The 27,267-nt window shown below is 40.5% G+C and overlaps 1 protein-coding gene across 1 annotated transcript; it reads right to left on the bottom strand.

The window, feature by feature from the left end:
• Window positions 1–983: 983 nt before the first annotated feature.
• On the bottom strand, window positions 984–24,089 carry LOC145437387 (ovochymase-2-like). The gene is made up of 11 exons (XM_080314604.1): window positions 23,813–24,089; window positions 22,155–22,249; window positions 21,060–21,102; window positions 17,805–18,003; window positions 17,403–17,506; window positions 6,260–6,427; window positions 4,449–4,566; window positions 3,190–3,395; window positions 2,578–2,699; window positions 2,367–2,499; window positions 984–2,092 (listed from the first exon to the last, which is right to left on the bottom strand). The coding sequence occupies exons 1-11, from the start codon at window positions 23,967–23,969 to the stop codon at window positions 1,779–1,781; spliced, it is 1,659 nt and encodes a 552-aa protein (XP_080170730.1). The 5' UTR covers window positions 23,970–24,089; the 3' UTR covers window positions 984–1,778.
• Between the last annotated feature and the right edge of the window lie 3,178 nt (window positions 24,090–27,267).

The raw sequence follows: 27,267 nt of genomic DNA, 5'->3' as shown, positions 1-27,267 counted from the left end.
GTTACAAATTTCCCCGCCGCTGAGGTTTATTATCCGGATTTGTTGGAACTACAATTGAACTGCGGTGGCTGCCAGTGAGACTATTGAGGTAGACTATCCTCACAGGTGCTATTACACGATCTGCGTGGAAATGCGTTTGGCATCCCTGTGTATTGTATAATACACCTCTGTATTTGTTAGTAGCGATCGTGATGGACTCTTCCATGCGGCGGTTAATTACATCGGCAATGCGGTAGTGGGCAGACTTTATTGTCAAGTCAATCTAATGAATTTAAGCTGAACCTGAAGTTTAAACGAGATCTCAGCAGGCCAGTTATGTGGTAACAGAGGTAATAGCTGATAATTCAAAACCTCACACGGAAACGGAGAAAGCTCTTCTTACGGCCTGCAATAAAATTGGAAAAAAATGTTTGGGAAGAATTGAAAACGATTCCCATGTCAAATGATGCCATTCGTAGACGTATTTGTGAGATGTACGCAGAGATAAAAAATAAACTGAAGCAGAGAAACGCCTCCTTGAGTGCTCCGAAAAGGTAGCAGTACTTCGTCAGTGACTACCTCTGTAAAACTATGGTTGCTGCTATACGCATTCTGGTGGTTTGCCTGTGCCGTAAGCCAAAAGAGTTCGGAACCACTGTGCTAGTGTGCCGCGAACTATTTTTAAATTTCAAAGTGTGCCGCGAGGTCAAAAAGGTTGAGAACCACTGTCGTATGGTAACCCCTTTCTCAGTGTAAAGTTTACAATGTAAACTTTACAATGAACTGATGGCGATGAGGAGCCGAGATAAGCCTCCAATGTGTAATAGCGATTCTGCGGTCAACCTTGGTGGAACTCTAGCATGCAGCCTCTTTTTGTTGCAGTAGCGAGGTATAAAACGTAGCACTATGTTTCACGATACCTCGAATAAATAACTCAGTATAGCGAACTGTTCCTTCTAGACAGGGATATCTGGATATCCCTGCTTCTATGAATAGGGCCCATGTACAAAATTGGCTCGCTTCGCATTCTCGTAACCGAGATTACTGCAGAACAAACTGTTGGTAAACTGCAAAGTCAAATCAACAATTATTGGGATCAAACAAATGAACAAAAACGACGCGGTTCGCACAGAATTAACAAAGAAAGCGTAAGAGAGCGGTACTTGCCGATGACTTAATATATACATAGATATATTTTTAACAAAATATGAAGACAGCACCATCGCAAACTATGCGAAGTAAAGAAAGGCCTGCAAAGCACTGGTATACATCGTGTAGCAAGGTGCATAGGTCGAATCACGTATGAGGCATGATTCACATAAGCGAATCACGCGCCTAAGCGAACACATCATGAAGGGCAGTGCGTAACGTCGTGATTCACATCAAACTGGCATAGAAGACGGACAATATTACGCAAGGGTAGGGTATACAGTGAGAGTAGATGAAGACTTGTACAGTTGCATATCCCCATGATGGCTGCTTAACAAGACCTCGCATCGATCACCCGAGAAGATGTTGCGAATAGGTTTTCTCCGGTTGATCTGAGTTAAATTACCCGGGGGTGTAGGAAATACAACATTTGACAAGGAGAGACCAAATTACAAGTCTCTCCGTCTGATCATACATGCGCATGCCAAACACCTATATTTCGTAACCATATTAGTACCTATCCCGGTGAATTTGGGAATTCTTCCAGCAAATTCTATACTAGATGACCCGTTGCTACTCGCAGCGATCAGAGTGAGCTCAGAGCTCGATCGGTGTAGACAAAGTTCCACGTAAAACAAGCATAAATCAAATTACCGAACTAAAGAATTGGTTACGAAGAGTATAAATGACAGGAGCATTAATAAATATTCTGACGACGCCGTGACAGCGGCACCACACCGTCCGCTGTCGCATTTTGTCGTTATAACCGGTGACTGACGGGAACCGTTGAATTGGTTTTCCTGAGACGTCTTGACCGAAGACGACCGCATGTCGATAAATATTGCCTTTGTGACGAATCCCGCGGATTGAATGGAACCGTCGGAGTAGAACGCGATAGTTACGTCATTGGAAGGGATTGTGATTGGATCGGGGAGCGTTGTGCCGCAATAAACGGATTGAAGACCTGCAATACAATTACATGTGTTTTGTAATTTGCCATCAGCCTGGAATTCCAGTGCTACAAGCAGAAACTGCCTTAGAACCACTCAGATTGTTCATGCCATCCTGAGACGCGTTTATTTCCCAAAATCGAGACAAATACTAAATACTGAGATCAATCGGCCATGAGACAACATTCGTCCAGAAATCTTTATGGTGTCATGTAAACTTGAATTCCCTGTGTGCACTTTTGCCATAATGTATAAGCTCTCTCTCTGTCTTTCGTTCGCCAAACTTACCGGTATTAGAGGAGATCGTGATGTAATCGTAACATTCCGATGTATTTTTGGTGTTCACTTCGATATGGAAAAAGCAGTCGAACTGTAATTGAACGTAGTGATCCGGGGGAGCTTTGATATCCCACGAACATCTCTGAAACCAGGCATAAGCACGAATTGTGGGTTTACAGAGGACTAAGCGCGGCCGTTTTTCGTTAAAGCTTTACTCTACCGAATTAGGAGGATACATCCATGTCATTTGACTGTCGGCGGGACTTCGGAAAGTAGTGCCAGACTCCGATATAACGCTGTCACATCCCAGTAAATCAGACGCTTGGAAACAGCTTCCCGCTCCTGAACAACATAAGGAATTTACGCCCGGAGCTAACAAGCATAAGGGGGCAATATTGTTTTATCTCCGCTTTTTCTGATTTTGTAAATACACGGGTGTAAAACGTGTATTTATCAGATTTCCACCATAGCGTATGATGCAAATCAAAACATGGGAACTTTCAGCTAACAAATTCTGCTTTCACACCCAATCCAGTAACTAAAAACGAACAAATATACTAGTTCTCATAAAGAGTGGGTTCTGATTTCGTGTAAAACTCCAGGAATAAGCAAGAATGTGCTACACGCAAAGAGAGCCCACTACATTGCTTAGATATATCTCCATTAGTACTGGTGTATATCACTCGGGTTTCCAACCATTGCAATAGGTGCCAAAGTAACATTTATTGCATGAAAGTGACGATGGCACGATTTGTACCCTATGCTGTTGTGGAAATGCGCCAGTTTTCCACTCATATATTCATAGTGAGTACTATATCTATGAATCCCTTACCCGCATTTTCCTGAATTTTAGTTTCTATCCACTTCGTGTAATGTTCAACCTCCGTGTACACACCGGGGTGCTTCTCCTCGCCGCATCCCATTCCGAAACTGGTGATTCCGAATTGTACCACTGTTTTCGATTTTACGTCGTTTCGGTCGCACACGAGAGGCCCGCCGCTGTCTCCTTGGCACGAATCGATGCCGCCTGCTTCATACCTACGTTAGATCACAAACATAATGAAGTCATACTTCTAGAAATGGTAACTGCGGTTAGTAATGTACCAGTATACTTGGTTCTATATATTGTGACGTATCAGGGGTGATGGGGCGTACCTACTTGACTTATTCTCCAGGACAGTAACTGTCATTAATATGAATATTCCTTGTACGTATTGGTTTTCGACACTCAATTGTAGAATCATGTGTTGCTAAAATACATGCATATGAGTGACCAAACAACCGGGTTAGTCATATTGCATTTCAGAGAATGGTGTTCATAACTCCCTTGGTGAAAATATACGAAAATGCACAGAAGGGCAGGTTCCTTCAAATTGTAGGTTTTATAGGATACAGCCTATTTCCAAACCCCTTTAGTCATGATGACTTTCAGCTCGGCAATAGCTAAAAGTTCGGTTACACAATATATAAACTTATTGCATGATTTTTCACGCACAGTATCGCAATCTGTCGATGCTCTCAATCGATATAATTTTATCAATTACAGCAAAGGACCGCGGCCGTCCAAATCACACATCCAATCGCGCAGGCCACGCACACTGTTGCTATGATTCATACATGTATAGTGCATACATACTTTCTACCGTGTTATCTTTCATGGGCTAAATTCCGTGAGTAATGACATTCAATGTTATCATTATTTCACTGCATAAAATGGCTTGATGTAAACATAAGTTCAATGACAAAACGGAAACGGCACATGAATGAACGGGAGCTGGCGGAGAGTGTGGGACGTAATACACATTTGCATAGGTGCTGCATTGCGAAGCATCCATCCGTATTTATTCTATCCCCAATGAATCGTGGGCAATTTGTCCTGGATCGCACATTATCGAATGTGGTAAAGCTGTCTCGATCCATTTTCAGATTACCGATGTGACGGAGAAGTCTATGCGTTACCTATCAACGTCGTTATGATATTCCGTATTAATTAAGGAAAAACTGCAATACATATCTGTAATATGGCTTGATGATTACAGAGCACATGATTTTGTGACCGTTTTGCGGCATTTTCCCGCCTCGCATACGTACCCAGCGCAGAAGTGATCCTGCGGTAGTAGCACACCAGATTCCATATACCAGGAACTACAAACTTCTTTCGAAACAATTGGGACCTCCGCGGTTTGTAGCGTATTGCTTCCGTACGCACCTGTAATCATGAACTCAGAATTACACCTCAGCCAGTGAGAGCTATTTTCCTGCAAAAAATGACTATGTTCGTTACTTAGTTAATAGCAGGGCATATGATGATATGGAATGAGATTCACCGACATATTTGCTACAGATTTCTGAGATATTCATATGATTACAAGAATTTTCGCTATATCGTATTATCAAAGTGCGAACATGAGATTTAGCTCTGTTTTCCAATCATAACGTGTGTGAATGTTATACCTCACGTCCAGAGTAATTGTTGTATAACATTAGAACGGCGCTGAGTAATAATGACTACGTAATAACTGCACGTATCAATTAGGGTTGGCCAGTGTATTTTACATCCGCTTTCGCTATACTGCTATACTTGAACCGCGATGGTACAACGGACAAATCAAATGTAGAAGAACATCGGTCTGGTGTAAAATGACCAATGTGGTCGAGGCACTATAAACCAAAGCAACAACTTGGGCATGCGACATTTGAGAACGTGTGTTAGGTTAGTAGGGTAATATATAGGGTTAAGTTAGGCTGGCGTTTTTAATTTTAGTATTGCTAATGTTAATTTGGGTATCATGGTTGGGGTAGGGTGAGTTTGAGGGTTATAAATTCACAGCTATATTAGTGTAGGATTCTCAACTGTCGTTATTCTTGTGTCGCGCGCCTAAATGTCGGACAACCTTACGCGCCGTAGATGTACTTAGTACATCGGTTGATATACTTTACCGTGGCCAGTTTTCACAATATTTCTATAGAGCAGGGGCTCTTCAACTTTTTGATCACGGACCCCTTCGAGTTTTGTGGGCGGTCACGCGTATACGCCTATTATTTCAGAAGCATATCACTAAAATAGAGGGAAAAGCCATCACATTAAGATCAATTCTATGCTATTCCCGGTCTAAAATATATGCTAACTATAATGACAAGTAACAGTCACACTCTCGGCGACATTGCCGAATGATAATAATCTGGTTTTCTAGTTTCTTTACGATGTAGTTCAACATTGCCCTTTCAGCTACCCTCCATAACTAGTTCACGGAACCCTTAGAGCAGTGGATCCCAGCCGGTGGGGAATTCCCCACTGGTGGGGAATTAAATGGTTTCTGGTGGGGAATAGACGCATTTGCATTACATTATATACAGGATAGTCCACAATTTTACGGAGACACATGCGCGATTACCGTAACCAGTTAATTGCTCTGTAATGCATGTATCGAAAATTATATTGCATGTTATTCACAAAAACTCATTCGTGACTCTGGAAACCAATGATGGCGTCACAAACGCATCCAGCACGACCAGTATGACGTGAAATAGCGCTTTCGTTATATTTTAAGGGTTACCGGAATCAGTTCACAATTCGTTTTTGTTACAGTAATTGACGACTGTCTTGCACACTGGTGTGGTTGTGTTGTGTGCCTTCTGTATTCAAACAAGCAAATATAGCTTTGGGTAGTGGGGAATGAAGACTCGGAATAAATCTGAATTGGGGAATGAGGACAAAAAGGTTGGGAACCACTGCTTTAGAGGTTCGCTGACCACAGTTCAAGAGCCCCTGCTGTAGAGTGTAGAAGTACTGAAGTACATTATAATGCATTATATCTATTCGTCCCCAGAATTCCCACGAAATCCCCTAAAGTTACGCTTATCCAAAATCTCGAAGCAGAAACCATAAACTTATCGGGTACTTTCTGTGGTGACGCCCCATCCAGCGATCTTGCAATCATCTCCCACGATAACACTCTGACTTCCCGTCGGCAGACAAATAGGCTTGATGTAATCCGAATACATGGCCGGTCCGGCCAATTTGATTAAGCATGCGTCGTCTTCGAAATAGTTGCTCGACCCGATAAACACTGAAAAAGTATTTGCGCGAATATTAAAACATATTTGAACTATATTATATTCAGTTTGACTTGACGTGTACATCACAGTGTGCATGTGCAGCAGTTGTTTTCAAACTGTGATAAGAGTACCGCTAGTGGGAGCACTTCAAGTGGCAATTGAGTAAACGAACCTAAAAATTTATGTATTGAAATATGTAAATCAATATTTCTAATTTGCTTAGTATCCAAGTAACTCTGCAGCTACCAAAACTAGATGGTGCAGGCGACGCACGGAAGCGTCATGTCCCCAGTTACTAAGAATCTTCAATGTAGTAATGACCTAATGGCAGCCATAAACAAAGTACAGTATGTTCGATTGCTCGCTGGTCAATTACGGCCCGTCGTTGAAATTAATCACATGTGTGCACCGCGGGGTAAGTCGGGAGTATCATTGTACCCCCAAAAGCTCGCAAAGCTTATTTTAAAACAGCTATGCATAAACTTTTGTGAACAAATATATCAAATCCCTGAAATAAATCCATGCGAATCGCGCGATTTGCTGTCTCGTTGATGACACTGATCAACAAAATGATTTTTGGCAGAACATCTAGGAGCCGTTTCTGGGGTTTTCAAGGTAGCTGATTACGACTATCACACTGGTTTTGCGAGATTGGCTCTAGAAAAGAAGATATTCATACCCGTAAAAAAGCTCAAAATCACTGTATTTATACCCTTTAATATTTTACTTGGTAGGAAGTAAGTCTTAGATTTTTCTACTTTTATACTGCGTATAAATAGATAATTGACTATGATGAACACTCATGTCGTTCTCGGTTACTCCATCAATATTAACATAACTGATGCGAGAACTGTGTTTGCTAAAAAAGCAGTTTTTCAAGCTTAAAAATTGTACTTTTGCACAATGGACATATATTTTCTCCTGTACCAATTGGTCATTCTACCAAGATGAAAGAGGAGTATAGAGCTATCAAGTTTGTCCCTGGAAAGCTTAACTAAAATACTCATATGCATCTTATCTCTTTTCACTTGTAAATGGATAATTTTCCGTAAAACCAACAAAGTGGGTATACCTATAGTATCCATATCAAATGAAAAGCTTAAATCTGGAATCTCTGATGTATCTCAGATTACAATACGGACTAAGGATAATAAAGGTGCTCACTGCATGGAATCCCCTCAAGGATGTAGTGTAAATAACAAATTTTGGAAGATCACACAGCACCCATAACTTCAAACAGTTAGTCCGAGAATTGGTATCTGTAGGGCTGCATTTAAAACAAATGGTGTTTTAAAACACTTTGTTTACAACATGTTTTGAACAGTGTCTTAAACAAAGGCCTTTTTAAAAAAACAAAATTGTGTTTTTTTAAGTCGTAAAATTATGCCATAATTGTGTAAATACTTTCCAAAAAACATATTGTATGAGCCTACGGCCAATTACCACCCGATATAGCCGACGTATATCGATATGGGATGGTTGGAACCCTCAAAATAGTCGGTTCAACATTATTAGTACATATATTCCGTCAAAGGAGCTATATTTACCCTATATCTTCAATTTGCAATGTCAACCACTATGACGTCACAATTGCATATTCGCGACGTCAAGGCTTAAAAAATAAAAATAGAAAACAATAAAACATGTTTTAAATTAGGGCCGGCCTTGTTTTAAATTGTTTTTTGTTGTAAATGCAACCCTAGGTATCTGCATATGGAAGCCTTGGAGCAAACATGAGCATTAAATCTCACTTCCTGTTCAGTCATCTTGATATATTTTCTGATAATATTGTTGATTAGACGGTATAGAAAAGGGAAAGGTTCCACCAATACATCAAAACAAAAAAAGAAAGATATCAGTGTAGATGCGACGGACATACTATAGCGGACTACTGCTGAAACCTTTCGAAAAACTGCACTAAATTGCTTAAAACCAAAAATAGTACATGAAGCAATTTTGCTTTAAGATAAGTTATTAATATTATATTTCAACTAATTATTTTGAATTTAGAATTGTTGGTTGACATAAAACTGATTCAATTAATGCAACGTTATTTGAGTATTTAGCTAAATACTTATATGCATGATTGAAGTTTATATATGTACATGATATCCGTGAAAGTCTCCAATTATGATAAATCTAATACCCCGAAATAAAATTCTGTTGATGTATTGTGATTTAAAACAGTCTTCAGCGTGTCAAAATAACAAGTAGATTGAATTTCTTAACTTTATAGTACGACTGAACCGATTTTTTTATCCAGCCCATACGTGGAAAATATGAGATTTTAGTCAGAATAAGCCCATGGATTATCTCCAAAAATAGAGCCAATTTGAAAAAATCAAGGTCATATTCGGAATCATTGCCCTTCAGAACCCCTAAAACCACTCTTACTTAGTAAAATATGTGTTGACCAGTGTTATTATATCGAGTCTTGTCACATTTTCAAAAGATTCCGCCATAACCAGATCAGCGTACCATCAAACCATTTGTGGCACTATCGCGCTAATTACCTCTGTTCCGGTCGATATAACGTGGTAGTACGTAAGCTAAATAAATATGCTCGCAATGGTATGCGCATACAAAAACTTAGGGAAACACTATTGTACAGACATAAGCTGACGTCAAGTATCAATAAGCACGGCCATTCGCCGCGAACGTGACGTGATTGTTATGGCATCAGTAACAGGATAAACGCAATACAGTACCGGGTTGATGACAGAAAGGCACGAGTACTAAAAATAAATCAATTTTTTGGTGTTGCTCAAGCATTTCGCTATTACATGGTGGTTTCTTCTAATGCAGTAGTTCGGTATTCAGACCTTAACGGCCCCATTGCGATATTCAGACCTTACCGATGGAGTCGGCGGTTAAATATGCCGATTAAATTAACGGCGTGTGCCCATTGACTGTTTTCATTGAGGACTGTCCTAAAGTTGCTATTCCACGGAGGTGCTGAGCGTAGCGTAAAAATGATGTAAAGTCGTGAGTTTAAAAATTCCCCAGAATGAGTACGCAACCATTGGCTTGAGCACGCTATGAATTTGAATTCAAACAGTTATTCGTACCGTTCGTCACGAATTTTTCTATAGTAGCTGTATCGGTACATCCACATGATACATGCAATGCAGGATTATACGGTGACTAACCAACCGTGATAGTATTGGCGGTCATTGCGAGAAAATCAACGAATAGGCGCTCGCCATCTTTTCTGGAAAGCGATATAAATCACGGGGTATTGCTTTAATTGCGAAATTTCGAAAAATTTGAAGCGTGTGTATATTGCATCATGCATGCAAGACGCGAAAGCGACCTATTTTTGTAAGTGTAAAGGCCTCTGCACACTGACCTCGCGACGCAACATCGCGAGTTGCGCGTTGCGAGTTGCGAGTCGTAAGTCGCGAAGCAATGCACACAGGTCCCGGCAGTGCCCACAAGCGGCAACTACAGCTCTTGCGCGTTCTGTCCGAAGTCTCGCAATGGATACACATTGCACAGCTCCCGATAGATCGCAAAATGAATATTTCGATGTCTATTCATGGCTTTGTCAATGAATAAGATGACGTCTTATATGCACACACTTTTCCATTAACGAACCAATATCATTTTTCAATGCTGAAAACGCATGATCTGGGTGACCCAGTTAAAGGCGCTATTTCCGGTTGCCGATCCAAATTTCTGGAGTTCTAGCTGTAGCCTATTATGCTACAGACACCAAGCCTTTCTGTATTCCACTGCCTCAGTGACTGCATCAACTGTCAAGCACTCATACATTAATTTCTCGATATGATAGAGAACAACATTCAAATGCATTATAATTTTATTGTAAATGAATTAAGTCTTAACAATATTCAAATATAACTCTGGGATTCTTTCCTTTTCAATCTTCGATTCGCCCTCAGGTACCAAGCATGGAAACTGATCCGTAGGCCTGGTTGATTCATTCTCCATAATGATGCATAGTTCATTTCTGACTTATAATATTAGCCACTACAATTCGTACCGAAGTCTGATAAAGAGGAGAATAGACGAAATCTAACATCAAGAGTTACACTGCTGCTACCTAGTCAACAAAAAGATTTTCAGACTTCGTGTACTGAGATGTACCGGTATATGAAATATATATCAGTGAACCCATGACATACCACGATTATATGTACCTGCTTAACCCAGTTTCCAACCAATGTACACTGTACAGGTTAAAATTAATCAGACAAGGTATATATCTAATAAATCCACCTGTAGATATACAATGACTGAGAGTTTCGCGGTATCGGTACTGCCGGAGCTGGTTGGCCTTTGGTAATTACCAAGTACCGGTACTGCTTACAGTAGAATGCGCTCTTGCAGTTAAACTTCAAGTTTTAAAATGACCTCAAATCAGTCTAAATTCAATGAGGAAACAATTATAGATGCCAAAACACGCAATACCCGGACAAACTATTGCGGTGACATCAGTGGCGGCTCGTCCTATAGGGCAACTGGGGCATTGCCCCACCTAAAATTCTGTTCAATAACAATTTAACCATTTATAGACGCACAGCGCTCAATATATATCGAGATCACAGCGAAACCCGCGTTCTTCTTGTGCTTTCGCTTGCAAATGCCCATACATACCGAAGTCTCCGCGAAAATCGAATTCTCTTCTGTGTTTTCGCTTTGTGAATGCCTAGCCGGGGCTTGCCCCGGTAGCGCTCATAACAAGCTTTCACTTTCTATTCTCTCAAAGCTGCGCACAATTAAGAAACGTTGCTTTACTCTCTCCTATTCGTAAAATGGCCGAGCAACCGGGGCAAATATGCTTGCTCGCCCCTAAGGTGTGATGTAACAATCGTATCTATATCTGAACTCGGATACCGTGATATGCGTTGAGTCGACCGTTGCTGGTACAGGTCGATTTTGATGGTGTTTCACACCATGATAATTCTTGAAACTTGGTATGTCATGTCGTGATGGTGGTATTTAACACTGTCCTAAGTTTCAGGGTTTCTCAAAGTTTAGGGTAGTAATTCCGTTTCCAAAGTCGAGTGTGTGCTGATCGGTCATGTATCGCAAACATATTTCACGCAAAGCCGGTATTGGTCTCCATTGATTTTAACGATGCTCCTTAGCTAGATCCGTCAGGTATGTCTTGATTTTAGTATCGAACGCTGTGCCAAGTCTCAAGGTTGACACTCAATGATTAGGGCAGCAATTTCGTTATTAAGTTCGAGTATGGTAGAGATGTGCGCTGATCTGACACTTAGCCTACCTAACGCATTGCGGATTTCACGCAAAAGCCGGTGTATCTGTGTTCCATACTGAGATAGGTGATGAGATGATGATATCATGAAACAGTTTACTAACATCCTCGGTTTGCATTCAAATATTTAGTTTTATTTTATATTCTCCAATGTCAATTTCACCGTGGAATGGTGGCCTTCGGGCCATTTGCTCACTATTACAACCCCTGTCAAGCGCGATAGCTGTTTCGTTTTCGATGGCGGCTAACAGCTGATCGCTTGATCAGCCGATTCCTCAGTAAATATTACGCAAAATTCGGCGTTGATCTGTTCGTATTAATTTTGACAGTGTACCATACCGAAAACGGTCATGAGGCTATACTTCTCGATGATTTCATGTAACAGTGTACCAAGTTTTCGGCTTTCATCCACGTATTTTTTCGGTAATATATTTTCCGAAGGCGATTGTGCAGCAGACATATAGACACTATAGACCGTAAGCCGTATGTGTCGTGTGACAGTCTCCAGCCTCAAGGCCAGAATCTCCCAAGCTGTACCGGGACCGAATTTCCGAGGCTGCTATCCGTAGTTCTTCAGAATGATGTTTTGGATTCAATATGACATTTCCTTGTCCAATCTATGAGATAACAATTGCGTATGTGTCCGAACTCGTTGACCTTTCCGGTTAGGCATACGCAATCTCTCGATTTATAGTCATTCTCATTTTCATTTCTGCAGATAAGTACTCAGGTCAAGTGCGAACATGAATCGTGTTGAATCTTTGCTCCGTACGCCGTTTAGCCAGCTGCCTTTAGAGCAAAAATTAGAGGTAAAGCGACTAGGTCCGTATCAGCCTAGAAAAAAGAAATTGCCCATTGATCCAATCGTACGCCGGAGGAAAACGCACTCGTGCCTTTTCTTCAGCGCATTTCGATAAAAATGAATGGCTTACTTATGGCGAGGATAAAAACGCCTTGTTTTGCTTTTACTGTCTTTTATTCGACAGTGCCGGTACCGGAAGCAGTGGCTCTTGTTGGAACAAAATTGGTTATCGCGATCCGAAGCATTTGTCAGAGCGTCTGAAAACGCACCAAAAATTCCAAGTGCACATGGCTAGTGCAGTTAAATATAAATTGTTTGGCAGAGTAAATGTAATGTCGCAGCTCAATGAAAGTTATCGCTTATCAGTCTGCAAGCACAATGAGCTTGTAGATAAGAATAGGCATGTTCTCTCTCGGGTGATTGATGCCATTAAATTTATTGGAGTTCATGAATTTCCCCTTCGAGGCCACGATGAGAAGGAATGCTCTCTCAATAGGGGGTATTTTTGGATCTAATTAAATACACGGCTTCCATTGATAGCATTTTGCGCGAACATCTCGACACCGCGACAGTAGCTAAGGGTACCTCAAAGACTATTCAAAATGATGTGCTTGATTCGATATATCACATCTATCTACAGCATTTGTTTACCGAGATTGTTGACGCTAAATTTCTATCTATTCAGTCTGACGAAACAACTGACATTACGTGTTTGTCACAACTAGTCGTGATTTTTCGGTTCACGAAATTTGGTATGCCAGTCGAACGATTCCACAGCTTTGTGGCTGTTGACGATCGCACTGCTGTCGGAATTTCTTACGTATTAAAAAAAAAACATTACAGCCCTATTCAGTTGAGTCGAAACTTATTGCGCAAACCTACGACGGCGCAGCAGTCATGAGCGGATCGCGACATAGCGTATAGAAGTTTTAATGAAAGAAGTTTACCCGCATGCGCATTTTTTGCATTGCTACGCGCATCAGCTCAATCTTGTAGTGAAAAAAATGTGCTTAGGAATATCTTCTGTCAAGATATTCTTTGCAAATCTTTCAGGGTTCTCCTCCTTTTTCTCTGTTTCGCCAAAGTGATCTGATCTATTGCGCGACATATGCAAGCACCGGTTACCTAGATGCGTATCAACACGGTGGAACTTCCAATCCAGAGTTGTGCAACGAGTGTCAGAGAGTAGGGTGGAGCTTCTGGAATGCTTCTCAGTGATTGAGAGCTCTCCTGTCTGGGATGATACTTCCATACGTGAAGCGGCGGGGCTTAAACGACTCCTGGAAGACGAAGAATTTTTGTTCTTTTTGAAGCTTTTTTGTGACATCTTCATGCACGTCGATACACTGTACAGCACTTTTCAGTCGCGTATGGCCGATGGTACTACTGCGCAATTGTGTATTGCACATTTTTGTGGGGCAATTTCGCATATCCGGGCGAATGTACACTTCGCTGGTGACACAGCGCTTTTACGTCGTGGGATAAGTGTGCAAAACCTGCTTGTTGCGGCTTACGAATGTTGCGATATACTGATGTCCCAAATCCAACATCGTCTGAATAGTGACCAGTTGGTTACTTTCGCCCTGTTAAATCCGAGAAATTTCCCTGCCTACAAAATTCATTTTCCTTCTGGACTACTGCGCAGCGTGCCTCGTTAGTACCCGATGATCGACATTGCTCGGTTGGAGAGCGAGTTGACTTGTTTGTATTCTAACACATCCTTTTCGGAAATTAAAACCACTAGTGAACTTTAAAAATTCCTAGTTGAAAATTCGCTTTCGATCAACTTTGCTACAGTAACTAGCTTTCTGAATATCATTTTGACCACCCCGATTTCATCCGCGGAATCCGAGCGCAGTTTCAGCACATTGAAACGTATCAAGACCTTTCTCAGAAACAGGATGGGCCAAGATAGGCTTAATGCGTTGGCTGTTCTCTCGATTCACAACGACGTGGTTCTGGGAATTTCAGATTTCAATAAACTCGTTATTGAACATTTTGCTAATAAGAAATCACGTCGCGCACAATACTTATACAAGAGATAAATTAATGCTGGTGGGCGGACGACTGTACACATCATGTTCTTTCCGAATAATTTCAATCAAGTGAGCCCAGGTAACTCAACCATGTCTATGGCTAAGGAAAAGTGAGTGGTTTTCATCCTTATTACTCGAGGCACACTGACAGTTAATTTACCGATATATTTTGTTATGGCTATGGAAAAAAAGTGAAAAATTCATCAAGATGAAATAATTTATTCATGTAATTGTTTAATGCGATATGTGCTCGCATTTCAATTTAACACAATGCTTTGATTCCTGCTTGAATGATGGCAGGCAGACTCGTAATTAATCTTCCATGGATAACAGCTGGCTTTTTATAATGTTTTACGTTTATGGGTGCCACCGCTTTGATTGCCTATCCCCTGGTCGTAACGCATCAGGATCGTGTACCAAACACTTTCGGACGAGGGCAAATCGATTTGACTCGCTTTCGGGACGAGAATCCATATACAAATCGGGTCGGAGGCGCTGCAGCACTTTAGAGAATTGCTGAGCATGGAAAGATTAAAACACCACAAGGTGTCATGCGAATGCTCTTTGTAGTAGGTAGTTGGTCTGTGTATTTTTGGTATAGTCTTACTCGGCGCTTGCGTAATCTCTACCACGAAATCATAACGCATGCTACTAAGGATAACCTGATGATTGATTCGTGGCATGGTAACGATTCTTAGTTCGCGTACATTTTGTAAAATAATCATTTGAATAAAAAACAATGAATAAAACATTTGTTACCGCACTTCAAGTCACGCCACCGGCAAACCTCTCGCGGCACCTACGTTAAAAATCATTGGTTACGGGAAATTCATGTGGCCATCATGAACGTTGAAAAACGCTACTGTGACGTCATATTGATAACAAGTCGCTTGCGACCCTTGCCCCACCACCCGATATTGTCACGAGCCGCCACTGGGTGACATAGAGCTAACGATCAGTAACTGCTGACCAGTCGCTCGCAACTCGCGACAAAGTTGAAAATTTTCAACTTTGTCGCGGAGTTGCGCAACCCTGTCGCAGACGGCATGTTGCGAGTTGCCGGCGACTCCGGTCTGCATGGTCCAGTCGCAGACAGGCGCGATTCTCTCGTTTTATCGGGTCGCGAGTAGGGCTGGGCAAAATCGAGTACCTGAGTGATTCGATTCTGAATCACCTAATATGCTTCGAGTCGAGTCGAGTAATCGAGTATCACTCATTATGACGTCACAACATAATGTACTATGTCGAAGTTCAAATATGTACCTTTTATGCCACCGCAAAGAACACAATGGCTGTTATCCGTCACATTAAAGATGCTTTGGTATTTTTTCGACCATACTGATTTCATTGCACTTTTTGACAATGTTGTGGGATGATCATGACTTCGGAAATGTGTTATTTCCAGTAACGTTCGTAGCTTCTTTACTATGTCTGGCATCCTGCGACACGGCCAATCAAGGTTTCAAGGCTTCCTCTCGTTAGTAAATTAACTATCAGTTGCGAGGAGCATATAATTTCAGTACTCGGAAAAACGTATTTTACTACTCGACTCGAATCATTAAAATTAATACTCGATTCAGATTCGAGTACTCGAATCATTGTGCCCAGCCCTAGTCGCGAGCTCAGTGTGCAGAGGCCTTAAGAATGGCGGATTCGCTTGACTAAGGTTTGATGAAAGGGTGTGTAATCGGTACATACTATAGATACATTCTTAGCGAAAAGAGTATGAATTCACATCCAAAAGGTGGTACACAGCAGAACCTAACTCAAAATTATATCGCGGTTAGGCCTATACATCCTACATGCCTGCGTGCATATACCTTCCTACATCCCTACATGCAAGCATCATATGGATTAAAATGTTGTTTGATTTATACCGTGGTGTAAGTCTGAGGTAGCCTCTGGTTTGGTGTGACATGCGGGTGTATATTCACACCCACATATCACGGATGGTGCACGGGTGTGAATATGGACTCTTTTCAACGAAGGATCCAAGGTTTACCAATGAATATTCAAAGGCCACGGATCGCAAAATGAGATTCGGGCCTTGAGATTTATTGTATAGTTGTATAATATATTTTAAGATTAGAGGTGATAATAAACATAAACTGTAAACCACTTATGCTACTATATAGGGTTGCATTTAACATGTAACAATCATGTTATTTTATTTTATTTTATTTTATTTTAGCCACGCCATCACGAATCTCCAATGTATGCTACATCGTCATGTAGCATTTTTACGGTCGGCGGTCATGATCATGAGAACATCCATACCGTTCCAGTGATGTAATAACTTAATAACTAAAATTTAAAGGCATTTGTTTGAAACGCTGTTTAAAACATGTCTTGTTTTGAGTGCAACCCCACGCAATGTACAATGTAAGACAGACAACGCGATGCAATGAAGGTAATCGGTAGGAGAATGCAGAAACAACCATGCGCGGATCATCCACCTTGGCCTGCAGTAAACTCAGATGGCAAAGTAAGCTTATGAGAACATGATGACCTCTCTACAGTTATATATGAATTAAGCTATATCCGTATATATACATCCGCAGTGTATTTTATGTCGACATGGTAAAGTGACCCGTGACGAAAGTGAGTGTTGAAAACGATCATTGCGAGTACCGGATATTCACTCATACAACAATATTTATCATGGCTATTTTCAAATCCACTCTTTTACGCGGAATAGAAAAACTAATCAAAACCACCGAAGTCATCGCGTGTCATGGTAGGCGTGAATTGAAATGACAGTCGTCGGAATTGATGCATGCCAGATGTCATAATTATGTAATACAGCATGAACACACCGCAGAATGTAGACCAGATAGCGATAACGTAATATTACAGATATTGATGTCGGGTATTTCCACGGAAAATGAATGATAACAGAGACTCACTGTGGTGACAGATGTATTTAGCGATAGCGAATGTTCTAACGGACGTTTCCTTGAGACTTTTGTAATAAGCTCCCAAAACGACCTGCGTGTACGATGCTGGGTCGCTAAAAATGGAAATATGAATTTCAAAACCATCAGAAAATGCGTGTTGCTGAATAACAAATGAGTGCACTCTTCATTATTTGAAACAGCTATGACCGGAATACCAAAATACTGTTCGCATTATAACTTTACATGTTCAGAACGAAAATAAGAATATCTGTCAGGTGTATAATGACTACAACTTTCGAAACACAATGATCACCTAAAAAGAACAACACCAACTTGAGACTATGCGATAATATTCTATTAATGTATATCATTCCCCGATGGCCGGCTGCGCGTAACTTGAACTACACCTACCCGAAAAAGCAGTGGCCGGCAGTCAGCACCCATTGCGGTTTTATGAGTGTGCCACCGCAAGTTTGGGAGAAACCGCTTCGTGGGTAGTAACGCATGATCATAGCGATCCAAGGCCATTTCCCTTGTTCCGCGTCGCGACCTCCTAGCACGCGGGCACCAATAGGTGGAGCTGGGAAGATCGTTGCCACCCCGCAATTAGCTGAATACAGATAGACATTGAATAAGCGTGGTGAATGCGGGGTCGATGCATCGACATAGAACTACCTCATGTCATATGACAGAGGCGGTCGTGGTGAAAGTAGTCTGGAAAATCAGGATTGTACGATTAGCCTGCCATGTTTGAAATCAAAAATTGTCAGCGATATCCAAAGTTCAATATCCGATATTGGTGACTAGATAATGATACATAAAGCTTCGTCAGGTGAAGCAGTACGGTGAAATCCTTGATCTCCTACCTTTGTACACACGCACAATACATACCTCCAATACGGGCACGGTATTATCGAGAATACTCGGGAAAATACTCAATACCCTATAAACTAATGGTTCTAAACCTTTTCAGCTTTTGGGCGAGTGAAATTTCAAGACAATATTGTGGACCGAAGAACTCTCAACAATCTAAAACTAAATCAAACCATAATGTAATCCTGTCTTTTTGATATAGCGCGTATTATGCGTGGCTTTGTTTAAGTTTCTGAACCACTAACTCGACTTGGATTGTTGGGTTAGTTTTGAAAGTGATGTCACTTTACTACGTAGCAGATGCCTCGACATAAAACGCGCCCCGTCAAGTGACAGAGGTTGACATGGTCGTGGTCAAAGTAGTCGGCATTGTTACTCAAGTAGGCTACATTATAAGTAAAAGTAGCACCATATGTATTCTCAAGAACAAATAAAACTAGCTTTTTCCGAGACGTGTCAAAACTTCTTGACGTAGAACTAGAAAATGATGGGTCCGACAAGTACTAAATCAGGGGTCGGCAACCTTTTCTGCCAAAAGGCCACATTATATTTACGAACCATTGCGCGGGCCACTTGAATGTTGATGACCTTTGTTTAGTCTCGCAATAGGAGCGAACTGGATTAGGTAACGGTAAAAAAACAAGACTTATATTAATACGCATCAAAATAGGTAACGTTTATTTTTAACACATTCGATAACAATTATGACATGAAGTCCCAGTGTGCATGCGCGACCTAGCCGCGCCCTGCGCGAAAACTTTTCAAAGTTAATGAATGAACTCTGCCAATAAAAATGTTACTTGCGTATGTTGCGGGTCAACTCAACCGCTGGGCTCATTTGGCAATGACAGGATTATTTGGCGCTTGGACATATAAACATCGAAGATTTCGGCGAATATGCGAAATATTCTACTTTGTGGTCATATGCGAAGATCTACGAAAAATGTGGCTGGCCCTTGGCTACGCTAATGCGTCGGAACTGATATTTTAGTCATCAACAATCCAGATTTCGCGGTCAGGCTAATCAAATGTTTGATTGGCCTTAAAGTTTCTTGTGTTAAATTTCATAACTCGAAGATATCTTGGTAATTTCTTTTTTGATATGATAAATAATTTCGATAATTACCCAGCGGGTCGCTCAAAACCTTCTCGCGGGCCACGGGTTGGTCGCCCCTGCACTAAATTAAGCAGTTTTATAAGGCTTGTTTTGCCAGAGGTGTCGCATGCTTTTAGCAGTGAATCGGAGGTTGACTACTTTCGCAATTATAAGTTGCATCTTCGCGTCGACAACCTTAGTTGTCGACGAAGTAGTATTCCTTCATTGCTGAGCCCATCTGCATAATTATGATAAGGCATTTCGTACTTTCAAACTCAAATCTTAAGTCGCAATGCTGATGCCAAAAACTGGAATCTCGAACTGTTCGTGACGCATATTCTCTAATACAGAGGTCTCAAACTCAAACATGCTCGCGGGTCAGTTTTCCAGTTTTGACGACGCCGCGGGCCGCAGCATTTATAGGGATATTCTATGTCTTTCCAAGTAGGCCTTATTTTACGGGAATGAATTGTCCTATGGAAGGTGAGCCGATCCAGCAGACTGACGGTAAACACACATCATCAAAATATGATTTACCCTTGTATAAATTTAGGCCTGGCACGAAAGAATCATCACATTTATAACTATTTAAATAGAATCGTAGTTGTACTTGATATATAATAATTATAAGATATAGACACCATATGGGCGGACTAATGTATGATGCCATTAAAAAAACTCTCGGGTTATAATTTTGCAGCTATTACTATGAATATTTTGAATTTACAGATTGCTAATAGAGACTGATCTGATATCAAAACATTTTCAAGTTGAGCCTTGTATTTCCAATCCAGGATTCGGGTACACTTCTGATAAGTAGGCTATTAATCTAATGGCCAAATATCTTCAAACATAGGAGCAGAAAATATGATAAATATTATGAAATACATTAATGAATGTGTCCTAGTGATTAAAATATCGGAACGCCGAACGGCCCATTACATCGTTGGAGCGTACCGCTATGGTACTCGGTACCTTTAAGTGGCTTTTATAACATGGTTTAGCGACCAAAGATGTAACTAACAGATTGCCAATGGTTGCCATAACTATACTTGCTTAGTTAGCGAAAAACCAAGCTGGGACCTTCTGATCTATTACTATATTCCCCTGATACGCGATTAGTTTATTACGTCCATGGTGCTAACAAATTCACGGCATTCCGAGTCACTCCCAGTGCACTCGAGTCATTTTCATTTTGCCATCGAGTTAGCCCGAGTTTGAGTAATTCTAACAAAGATCGCGTCAAAGTCCAACTCACAAATTTCAGTCACGAATCGTCTATGGGTCAGGTTTTGTCATCATGAATTGGAAATGTGGCGAAATATTGAATCTTCCACTGCATGGTAGCGTTTGCAATTGATGTGGTAGTGAAGTTTGATGAATAGTTTCGGGCATTCGGAGCAATTTATAAGGGAATTTTCACTTCATTACCTGAAAAGATATGTGAAACTTATATATTGTCAAATTAATAAAAATCTCAAATGTCTTCGCGGGTCGCACGAAATGCTCTGGCGGGCCGCGTGTTTGAGACCTCTGCTCTGATACAACTGCGCTTATCCAACATGGCAAGCAGTTATTTGATAAATAATATGACTCTTGTTATTCATAACAGGGACATCGTATTGAGAGTAAGGGTTACCATGACAACATCGAACAACACACCGCTCAGCTAGTCCACTACCTTGACGGATACGCACCTTCGTTTTCCCATACCAAGCTGTTGTTTACATTGTTGTCTATCTGGAAAAAGAGGATTATGCAATTAGCCTACTGCCGTTACATGTTTGAAATCAAAAAATACGATGCAATATACGTAGGTCTATATGTACAATATTCGAGACTCGGTATAATAGAATGATACATGTGTCACGGGTAAAGCTGTGAGCCTTGTGAAATCCCCGACATGCTGTCTTTGTACAGACACACAATACAATACGAGCACGGATATCGACAGTATGCTCGGAAAACCATCATGATCAAGGGGACATCCTATAAACGTATTGACACATTGAATCATTGAAAATTAACATTTCTCCTGAGTGAAACATTTATCCGAGCGTGTTATGCTATGAAACTTAAACCGAGTTCTAAATTTCAGTTGGCGTGACAACTAATATTTCAGCATTACACAGGTCCTATATATATATACCAATTAGGAAATTTCACTATAAATATTATATATACTTTTCTCATAAAATGTTGTCGTTCTCAACACAACGCTTCGAGTATGGATTGTAATGATTCGATCGAATAGTTTAGAGCCGCAATTATACAGTTAGCTATTTCGATAAAGAATTACCGACACTATCTTTCCACTATTAAACTAGTCCTACTTCAAAAGGCTTTATCTTACCATCCGAAACATTAGCATGAGACTACACATGTCAGCAGATACGCGACATTTTAGTTAGAGTGCTCATCAACCCAGAGCGCTATCACTGCATTGATTTACAAATAATAAAGCATTCATTTAGCGGAATTTACCTGGCATTACTTTCTTTGTGATCGCAAGAAAGCTACATATTTGAACTTTGCGATTTGAATTTGCGGCGTATGACGACATGTTATATAGTCGGGTTCGAATTAGCCAGTTAGTTATCGTAATTCGTAATTTGTCTATTGGTAGGCACGATTGGTTTTCACTTCAATTCTACATACAACTTGGCAATAGGGTTTAGCTTTGCGGTGATCGTGAAAGCATAACCAAAGCAAACATATATATATCATATATACATCATATATATACCCTTCATAATATTTGTAATTTATCAGAACTGTAACATATACTTTACTTCGATACTGTTTCTGGACTCTGCTTCATGTCTTGATGAATTAGTTTGCTGGAAACTTCTGAATGACACAGTTGACACATTCATCGCTCGCGCTTCTGAAAAGTGAGGGTATTTCGAGAACATGTGGGTTACCATGGATAGGCTATCCTAATTGGAATTGAATTAGAAATTCGTTTCAAGTAGACCTACGTAAATTTCAATTATGTGTGGAATGGTGGCAATCGATAATGTAATTTACAACCGACGAGTCAAACGACTGTACAGTCCATAGTTTGTGTGCTGAATGGTCAATAAATTCATTACATAGATATATGGGTCCAGCTTTGGCATTTTATGCTTTATGTCCACGGGTATATAGGGGCCTTCTAATTAATACAATGAAAATGTGGCTCTCGATATGCAACCCACCAAGTGTATAAGGACAACAATAATTACGAACACAACCGAGACACCGAATTATATGCCAGTATTGAAATCTGTGCAATGTTGATCGTGACTCACGATCTGATACATTAGCGACGCGCTAATGAGAGATTTAAAAAAAGACTGCTATTTTAGCAGAATGAATGTGTTTTAGTTCCTAATTGAATTGATATAGAACAGTGGATCTGAAACTTTTTAGGCCGCGACCCAAATCTGAGTTTAATGACATCTCGCGACCCAAGCCTCACACACCACAAGGAATGCATTTCTAATATTGGTATGCTACGTTTGTACGGGCATGTATATGACACAAAGAACGCGCAGTCAACAATCGCACATAACGCTGCTCTATGAAATATTTGAGTCGTATGTTATTTCAAATTGGGGTGCATTATTGCCTGCGCGCGTCGCATTTGTACCAATGTCTACTCAGATTTCAAGGACGGAACTGTGCCGGAGCCGACCATTTCGACGACCGGCCATATCAATATCCTAGGGGTTGGCCAAGCAGCGACGGTCATCTTGGCCAAGGTTTTTGAGCCGCATATCTTGTTGGCACAGTACTTTGGTGTTGCGATCCTAAATTATATCCTTCGCGACCCCTGTTTGGGTCGCGGCCCATACTTTAGGAACTCCTGATATATAATATATATAGAAGGAAATCATGTCATTGAGGCATCTTCTATGGAATTTAACCCGTGCAGATGGGATACGTATCAATTGACCGAAATTATGTTTGAAATCAATAATAATGTATCTTCACAAATCACACAGAACGTGTAGCTATAGCCTGCGAGTCACTACTCAATATTAATCGCAGCGACATAACAGTTATGATAACACCTCATGTTTTTGTGCGGTTACAATATTAAATCGTTAACCCGAATGACGAACTGCAGCACGCTGAACAGGGCAGGAAATATTTAGTAGGTTTGGTGCTGCTGATCGAATTTACATCACATCCTGCTCACATGAAACGTAACGGTCACATTAGCAGTTCGATAGCTTAACAAAATACGTCAACCGTCAACAATGCGAATACAGTACACAGAGAAACGTAACAATGACCAACTATTGAATAAAGTTCTACTGTAAGTTACGTTACGAAGTGTTTTGGACTACCGGTACAGGTACGGTATATCGCTTGATATATCGCACATTATTGAGTGCGACAGTATCGGAGTGATAAGGCTACCGGGTATATTAAACTGCAGTCAGACAAAATATTCCCATACCTTTAGCATCGGATTCAATGTTCCTCGTCGATATGCTTACCAATAAGGGTACTATAGCTAAAGTATTCCAAAATTTTGCCATGCTGCCTGCAAATATCTCTTTGGCATAATGACACAAGGCAACGAGTGCGCAACCAACTCTTTCCGTTGAAGGCATTAGTCATTACATTGAAACTATGATAGATCAGTGATGACGTAACTAGTTTGATACACAACCTCAAAATAACCTACGTAATCACCTATATTCTGTAAGTGTTAGCGAATGCCAAGAATGCACGTTATATACGCCATTAAGCATCCTATGTAGAATGTGCAATTGTGCATTAATCCGGTAGCCTACATAAATTTCAGAAAATATATTAGTGTACTGTACTATACACACAATACTAAGTCGTAGATGATTTTTCTTTGACAGGACCTGTGACTCCATCGAACCAGATGAGTCGTAGCTGTAAACTGTTTTGATCATATTTTCCAGCGCCTCAACATTATATTTGGACTTGTGACTCATTAAAGGTCAACTGCATGTCGGAAAAGACTTTTGCTTATTTCGTAGATTATGTGGTTAGGAATAAGAAAAAAATAATGAAAAGGAAAAATACGTGATAGTTTTCAAGTAATTTAAATTACAAATCGAAATTCCGAAAAACAGACCCGAAATCATCCAGCCGTGAAATGACGTCAAGTAGTTGACACAACAAAAATTCTTGTTATTCCTGTTGGCTGTTAGGTGGGATTCGTTGCATAGATTTGCTGTGGATTTGAGTCATTGAGTGAGATCATGAAGGCTGTGAAGGAGGTGATTCATAGAGTCAGATGTTATGTCGCGTATGGTTGCTCCAATACGCAATATGCCGTGCCTACAATGTCTTTACATCGCTGCCAAAATCCATCCGTATACCGTCAGGTGACCGGACGCCGCGACCAAAAGTGCGGACTTAACAGACAACCAAAGGCAGAGACATTTTCAATGACGTATCCGAGATACGAAACGCGCAATAAAGTTGACTGCTGACCACGGAAACTCTCACACTTAGTGCCGACGTACTGCAGTAGTGCCGTTCATACTTTATTTTCACGCACCAGTGAAATTGTGGTAATGGCAGAGGATCGCACTTCTAAAGCTATGCAAAGTGTCCAAAATCGGTTAGTGAAAATGTACTGTGTTAGCTGGTATTTTAAGAGTGTAACTAACCGTTTATAGTAGTATTGACTGTGGTACAGTAGTCATCAAAGTATAGTTATTGTTTACACTCATGTGCATGTGCATTGTGCAATCATCATCATCATCATCATTGGTTTATAAGCAATTTTATCAGTTCAATACACCAAAAAAATGCGATACAATGAAAAGTCAGGAAGATGTCTAAGCAACAAGGAGTAGTCTATGGAAGAACTAGGGCGGCATGTCATGGGAAGCGAGATCGATAGATCAGTCGTGGTCCGGTAATCTTGAGGATGGACTGTATATAGGCAAATAACTGAAATAAGTATGCCTTGAAAAACTTTGAGTAGAAGTGTACGTAGTCTGAAATAAAGCCACTTAAAAATCAATCAAGAAAAAAGATGTATAAAGGCATTAGTTAATAGGAGTCTGTAACCTGCTGACTTCATGATCTATAATGGTTATGTCGCAGAGCTCATTTTATTGGAAGAGTTGCTATTACTTTTGAAAATAAACTTCTGTTTGTGTACATGTGTAGTCATATAATCATATTAGTTACTTAAGTTACTGAATGAAGACTGTCAGATATCAGTGACTAAATCTCTCAAGATATCGACAACTCAGTAAAAGATTAAAACGTATCACTATCACCATAGCAGTCCAAAAGTTGGGTAGGATGCAGTTGGAAATCATTCATTTTTATGATACTTCGGAACAGCATTTGGTATACTGCCTTTGATTCGACTTTATTATAAAAATCTGCAATGTTTTTACACCCGCTTTAGATTCCTGCAATGAACAAGTCGACGCATGTATTCAAGCAAGATCAGATACGGCGGAGTCGACCAAGTCAATTGCGATGGCTTCCTCATTCAACTAGCGGCATCGTGAAAATTAGTTGAAGCCATTGCTGGACAAAAGAAGCTATTGTTGGACACAAAACTATAAAACTGTTGTGTTACTGACGGGTAATTACTTGGCACCCGACTCAACGTTTCATGTGAATGAGACTCATTCGCTCATGCATCGAACTACATGGTATAATTATATGACAATATTCCTGATGATATCTATAGTGAGATATCTCTCTGATTGAGCTACTGATTGAAATCCTGGTAATGCTGTGATGCACTAATAATTCGTTAGTTGCTCTCCCACTAATAGTTTGCATAAGTTGGCAATAACCTCCATCCTCTATCCTGTAATTGATAATACCAAGATTAATAACTGAAAAGAGGTAGGGTACTTCACCAAATTACACATACCGGTGTATTTCATTTGGTATAGACAAGCGGCTTCAGCTGAACAAGCTAGGCTGATCATACTATATATTACTAACCTCCTTAGGTTATTCATCAATAATCATACTCAGACGACCACGCGTTTTCGGAGCAGTAAGGAGTTCCACTGATACGGGATTGAGCTCATCAACACTTGATACGTGTTCACTGTTCAGTTTAAACATTACTTTCGTAAGCAAGGGCAAAATGCATACTTACATTCGTCATCTGAGTAATCGCACTCACTTGGTGAATCCATTACAAGCGAAACCTCCGCGATAACTAACTAATATAATCGCCCTGCTACTGAAAAAGCAACAGCCCTATAGCATACATCCGCAGCGGCCAGAAGAGATGTCAACTACATGACGTCACAATGAACATTTCGCTTTTTCTGTAAACATACCAATATTGGGACTTTCAGTCCAAATTACGGCAATTTCCGATTAGTTTGAAATACGGAAAGTCGGCAATTTCGGTATGAAAAAAAATTCTGAACATGATTAGGCGAAGTTGTTTATAAGATGCAGTTGACCTTTAACCCATCGGTTATGAAGCATTGATTTCACTTTCACCAAAATCGCTGTAACGGGTTGTAGCGTGACCAATAGCTAGGCCACTAAGTTCGTCGCTCTCTCGTACATCTGTAAGTGTATATTATATACATATAGACCAGGGGTTCTCAAAGGGTGGGCCACAGGAGCATTTGAGGCGGGCAACAAAGCTATTTAGAAAATTTTAGAATTGATGTTTAGTTTAGTTATATTTGTTATGTTAATCGCTAAAAATCTATTCATATTATCTAATTATACGTAGGCTACGTAAAGCTTTTCATCAGACTATGATGACACGTAGTGGCACGTATGGAGTCAGCATGTTCAAGTCGAAAACATGAGGGAGAAACGGCGGCTTTTCCCACTGGCTATGACAACCTGCGGCTAATAGCAACTGAAATTATTTCGAGTATATAATAACTGGAAGGTAATGCTGAAGTAACCAAGTATTCCGGC

Source organism: Botryllus schlosseri, chromosome 4, assembly GCF_051294905.1.
Source record: "Botryllus schlosseri isolate E-star chromosome 4, Bs_hap1, whole genome shotgun sequence".
NCBI lineage: Eukaryota > Metazoa > Chordata > Ascidiacea > Stolidobranchia > Styelidae > Botryllus > Botryllus schlosseri.
The sequence above is the reverse complement of the archived record's forward strand: the minus strand, read 5'-3'. Positions and strand labels throughout refer to the sequence as shown.